General features: G+C 48.9%; 1 protein-coding gene and 1 long non-coding RNA gene across 2 annotated transcripts in view; both read left to right on the top strand.

Moving 5' to 3' along the window:
- LOC126989340 (uncharacterized) overlaps window positions 1–5,000 on the top strand; it is a 29,689-nt gene that overhangs the window by 22,065 nt on the left and 2,624 nt on the right. The window contains 4 exon segments of the mRNA XM_050847969.1: window positions 1,193–1,314; window positions 1,436–1,594; window positions 2,377–2,878; window positions 3,225–3,454. Coding sequence (XP_050703926.1) covers window positions 1,193–1,314; window positions 1,436–1,594; window positions 2,377–2,878; window positions 3,225–3,454 — 1,013 coding nt within the window.
- Window positions 3,653–4,835, top strand: LOC126989342 (uncharacterized). The gene is made up of 5 exons (XR_007743214.1): window positions 3,653–3,732; window positions 3,888–3,982; window positions 4,032–4,181; window positions 4,282–4,326; window positions 4,377–4,835. It is a non-coding gene; the product is annotated as an uncharacterized LOC126989342 (long non-coding RNA).

The raw sequence follows: 5,000 nt of genomic DNA, 5'->3' as shown, positions 1-5,000 counted from the left end.
GGGGGGGGATGTGTGTGTGGGGGGGGGGGGTTGTGTGTGTGTGTGTGTGTGTGTGTGTGTTCTTAATTTGTCTTCCTTTTCTTCTTTTTCCTTCCTTCCTTTCCCTTCTCTTCCTCCTCTTCCTTCTTTCCTTCCTTCTCTTCCTTCTTTCCTTCCTTCTCTTCCTCCTCTTCCTTCTTTCCTTCCTTCTCTTCCTTCTTTCCTTCCTTCTCTTCCTCCTCTTCCTTCTTTCCTTCCTTCTCTTCCTTCTTTCCTTCCTTCTCTTCCTCCTCTTCCTTCTTTCCTTCCTTCTCTTCCTCCTCTTCCTTCTTTCCTTCCTTCTCTTCCTCTTCCTTCCTCTTCCTCCTCCTTCTTTCCTTCCTTCTCTTCCTTCTGTCCTTCCTTCTCTTCCTCCTCTTCCTTCTTTCCTTCCTTCTCTTCCTCCTCTTCCTTCTTTCCTTCCTTCTCTTCCTCCTCTTCCTTCTTTCCTTCCTTCTCTTCCTCCTCTTCCTTCTTTCCTTCCTTCTCTTCCTCCTCTTCCTTCTTTCCTTCCTTCTCTTCCTCCTCTTCCTTCTTTCCTTCCTTCTCCTCTTCCTTCTTTCCTTCCTTCTCTTCTTTCCTTCCTTCTCTTCCTCCTCTTCCTTCTCTTCCTCCTCTTCCTTCTCTTCCTCCTCTTCCTTCTCCTTCTTCTCTTCCTCCTCTTCTCTCTTCCTTCTCTTCCTCCTCTTCCCTCTTCCTTCTCTTCCTCCTCTTCCTTCTTTCCTTCCTTCTCTTCCTCCTCTTCCTTCTTTCCTTCCTTCTCTTCCTCCTCTTCCTTCTTTCCTTCCTTCTCTTCCTCCTCCTCCTTCTTTCCTTCCTTCTCTTCCTCCTCTTCCTTCTTTCCTTCCTTCTCTTCCTCCTCTTCCTTCTTTCCTTCCTTCTCTTCCTCCTCTTCCTTCCTTTCTTCTGTGTCTTCCTTTCTCCTCCTTCCTTCCTTCCTCCTCCTTTCTCTTCCTCTCTCCTCCTTTTCCTTCTCTTCCTCCTCCTCCTCCTCCTCCTCCTCCTTTCTCATTCCATTCCTCTCCCTTCCTCTCTACTTCTTCCTTCCTTCCTTCCTTCCTTCAACCTCTCCTTCTCTTCCTCTCCCTATGTATGTATATATCTATGTATGTATCTATGTATGTATACACTCATGTGCGTCTAAGCTCATGTGCGTCTGTGTGTGCGTTTCCAGGTGGAGGATGTGGAGCCCCCCGTCAAGGTGAACATTGACCACTTGAGAAGAAGAGGAGGAGGAAGAGGAGGAGGAGGAGGAGGGATGCCAGACCTTTCCCAACCTCCTCCTCACTTTTCAAGGTAAGAGAGAGAGAGAGAGAGAGAGAGAGAGAGAGAGAGAGACTAACTTAATCATACTAAAATAAATAAAAATAATAATAATAATAATAATAATAATAACACCCCTTCCCCCCCCCTCCAGATGCCCCCCCTTCCCCCCCATGGGTCCACAGGGGTACAGGATGGACCCCCCCGACCCCCGGCCCCCTGGGGAGAGGAGCGCCCCCCTACTGGGCAGCTCCCCCCACCAGGGACACAGCAGCGCCCCCTACGGGAAGAGACGCCTTCCGGATGACTATGGGTGAGAGAGAGAGAGAGAGAGAGAGAGAGAGAGAGAGAGTATATACCTTAGTCAATCTATGTCAACTCAAATAGCTTCCAAGACTTCCCTTCCCTTCCTTTCTCTTCCCTTCCCTTCCCTTCCTTTCCCTTCCCTTCCCTTCCCTTCCTTTCCCTTCCCTTCCCTTCTCTTCCCTTTCTTTCCCTTCCCTTCTCTTCTTTCCCTTCTCTTCCCTTCCCTTCTCTTTCTTTCCATTCTCTTCCCTTCCCTTCCCTTCCCTTCCCTTCTCTTTCTGTCCCTTCTCTTCCCTTCCTTTCTCTTCCCTTCCCTTCCCTTCCCTTCTCTTTCTGTCCATTCTCTTCCCTTCCCTTCCCTTCCCTTCCCTTCCCTTCCTTCCCTTCTTCTGTCTCATCCTTCCTCCTCCTCCTCCTCCTCCTCCACTTCCTTCCCTTCTTCTTCTTCCTCTTTTTATCTCTTCCCTCTTTCTTCTACTCCTCTTCCTTCACCTCATTCTCCTTTACTTTCTCCTCCTCCTCCCTCTTTCTCTTCCTTTTTCTCCTCCTCTGTTGCCTCTCCCTTCCTTCCTTTCTTTCCTTCTCTTTCTTCCTTCCTTCCTTCCTTCCTTCCTTTCTTTCCTTCTCCTTCTTCCTTCCTTCCTTCCTTCCTTCCTTTCTTTCCTTCTCCTTCTTCCTCATTCAAAATCTGTATCAATTTGCATTACTAAGTTATGTGTCATAATCTCCCATTTCTGATGCCTCACCCCCCTTCCCTCACCCCATACTCACCCCCTCTCCCTCCCATAGCCGTGACGGGGTGCCGGGAGGAGGTGACGGGCCCCCCTTCAAGACCAGGCGGGTGGGAGGGGACGGATCACACCTATACATGGCAGAATTCGATACAAACTACACCACTTCGCCTGGCCCATGTCCTCCACCCTCCCACCGCTCCACGCTGCCCCCATGCCCTCCACAGCACTACAGGGGGCGTGACGGGGGTGCAGGGGGTAGTGGGGGGGGTGACGCACGCCCCCCACACCCGTCAGAGCGAAGGGAGAGAGACGAACGGAGGGAGGAGTTACCGGAGCTTGCGAGGTTTAAGGAAACCGATCGGTATTCCCTACGAGACGCCTCCTGCTACCCCTCCCCCCCCGCCCTGCTGCCTGAGGTGCGGGAGGGGGAGGGGGGATGCGTCAATGTCCCCGATTGGCTGGTACGCGACGGGGGGGAGCTGGTGCTGAGTGAGTCCACGAGAGGAGTGTCCATCATTAGGTACTGGCCGGCCTTCATGACGGAGAAAGGGGAGAAGGTTAGTAGGGGGGGGGACGGGATGGGGTGGGATGGGAAGGAAAGGGATGGGATGGGAAGGGATAGGAGGGTTTGAGAAAGGAAAGGTAGGGATGGGATGGGATGGGAAGGGAAAGAATGGGATGGGATGGGAAGGGAAGGGAAAGGGAAGGAAAAAAATTGAAAAGAAGGCAAGGGAAGGGAAAGGAAAAGAAGGGAAGGGAAAGAGAGAAGAGAAGGGAAGGGAAAGGAAAAAGGAAGGAAGGAAAAGAGAGAGAGAGAGAGAGAGAATGCTGATATTACTACTGGAAATACTACTACTACTACTACTACTACTACTACTACTACTACTACTATTACTTTTTCAGACTATGTTCAGAATCCTCCGTCAAGAACTTAAGTGGCTGCAACGTCACCACTTAGCCAGCGGAGGAGCGGGTGGTGGTGGAGGAGGTGGGGGAGGGGGGGCTGGGGGTGAGCAGTGGGCCCCCCTCCCCCGCCTCCTCTCCTGGATCGGGCCGTGTGACCTGACCTTCGACGGCATGACCCTGGAGAAGAATACCCAGTGGTTACCTGAGATTGTTGACCTCCTGCATAGGTAAGGCTCGTCAAGGGAAGGTGAGGCTTGTTGTGGTAAGGTAGGTAAGGTTAAGTAAAGCTTGTTAAGGTAAGGAGAGGTGGGTTAAAGCAAGGTTAGGTAAGGTAAGGAGAGGTGGGTTAAGGCAAGGTTAGGTAAGGTAAGGAGAGGTGGGTTAAGGCAAGGTTAGGTAAGGTTAAGTAAAGCTTTTAAGGTAAGGAGAGGTGGGTTAAGGCAAGGTTAGGTAAGGTAAAGCTTGTTAAGGTAAGGAGAGGTGGGTTAAGGCAAGGTTAGGTAAGGTGAAGCTTGTTAAGGTAAGGAGAGGTGGGTTAAGACAAGGTTAGGTAAGGTAAAGCTTGTTAAGGTAAGGAGAGGTGGGTTAAGGCAAGGTTAGGTAAGGTTAAGTAAAGCTTGTTAAGGTAAGGAGAGGTGGGTTAAGGCAAGGTTAGGTAAGGTAAAGCTTGTTAAGGTAAGGAGAGGTGGGTTAAGGCAAGGTTAGGTAAGGTAAAGCTTGTTAAGGTAAGGAGAGGTGGGTTAAGGCAAGGTTAGGTGAGTAAAGCTTGTTAAGGTAAGGAGAGGTGGGTTAAGGCAAGGTTAGGTAAGGTAAAGCTTGTTAAGGTAAGGAGAGGTGGGTTAAGGCAAGGTTAGGTAAGGTAAAGCTTGTTAAGGTAAGGAGAGGTGGGTTAAGGCAAGGTTAGGTAAGGTAAAGCTTGTTAAGGTAAGGAGAGGTGGGTTACAGCAAGGTTAGGTAAGGGAAAGCTTGTTAAGGTAAGGAGAGGTGGGTTAAGGCAAGGTTAGGTAAGGTGAAGCTTGTTAAGGTAAGGAGAGGTGGGTTAAGGCAAGGTTAGGTAAGGTAAAGCTTGTTAAGGTAAGGAGAGGTGGGTTAAGGCAAGGTTAGGGAAGGTAAAGCTTGTTAAGGTAAGGAGAGGTGGGTTAAGGCAAGGTTAGGTAAGGTAAGGCCATAGCTGGGTGTTATCGCAATACTTTATCACTGATAACAAAATCTGGTTATCGGCCATCCACTACTTATTTAAATATATATCGGTATCTTCGTTACTTTTGTAACCAAACTAGCGATAATCGCTACTTTTTTCCGCCTCTCAGAAAAAAAATGTTGTCTCCTCCCTACACGTGCCCGGGCGCCCGGTGTTGTGTGAAAAAACTTTGGGGTATGAAATGTCTTTGATGAAGAGATTTCATATTTAGATCATCAACATTAAAACACTAGGTTATGTTTTTTATGTTACTCAAAAATCAATATATCAAAGAGAAAAATCATTTAACTTTGCCCCAAAAGTGATTATTCACTGCCTCAAATTTGATATTCCATATTCGTTTGTGAGCATGTCATGGTACTGAAGGCACCCGGTGTTGTGTTATTTGGTGTCCCATCGTCAAAAGCTGGCGCTTTTGTTTACAAACTCTGGTCTCTCGTGAACTGCGCATGCTCAGACCAGTAAGTGTAGGCCTGTACAGTCTCACAAAGCTTTTTAACACATTAAGAGTTGCTGGAAAGCTGAATCAGACATACAGTACCACCATCCTCGCTGAACGACACTCTGTACAT

Source organism: Eriocheir sinensis, unplaced genomic scaffold, assembly GCF_024679095.1.
Source record: "Eriocheir sinensis breed Jianghai 21 unplaced genomic scaffold, ASM2467909v1 Scaffold113, whole genome shotgun sequence".
NCBI classification, from domain to species: domain Eukaryota; kingdom Metazoa; phylum Arthropoda; class Malacostraca; order Decapoda; family Varunidae; genus Eriocheir; species Eriocheir sinensis.
Note: the sequence above shows the minus strand (reverse complement) of the source record. Positions and strands in the feature narration are given on the sequence as shown.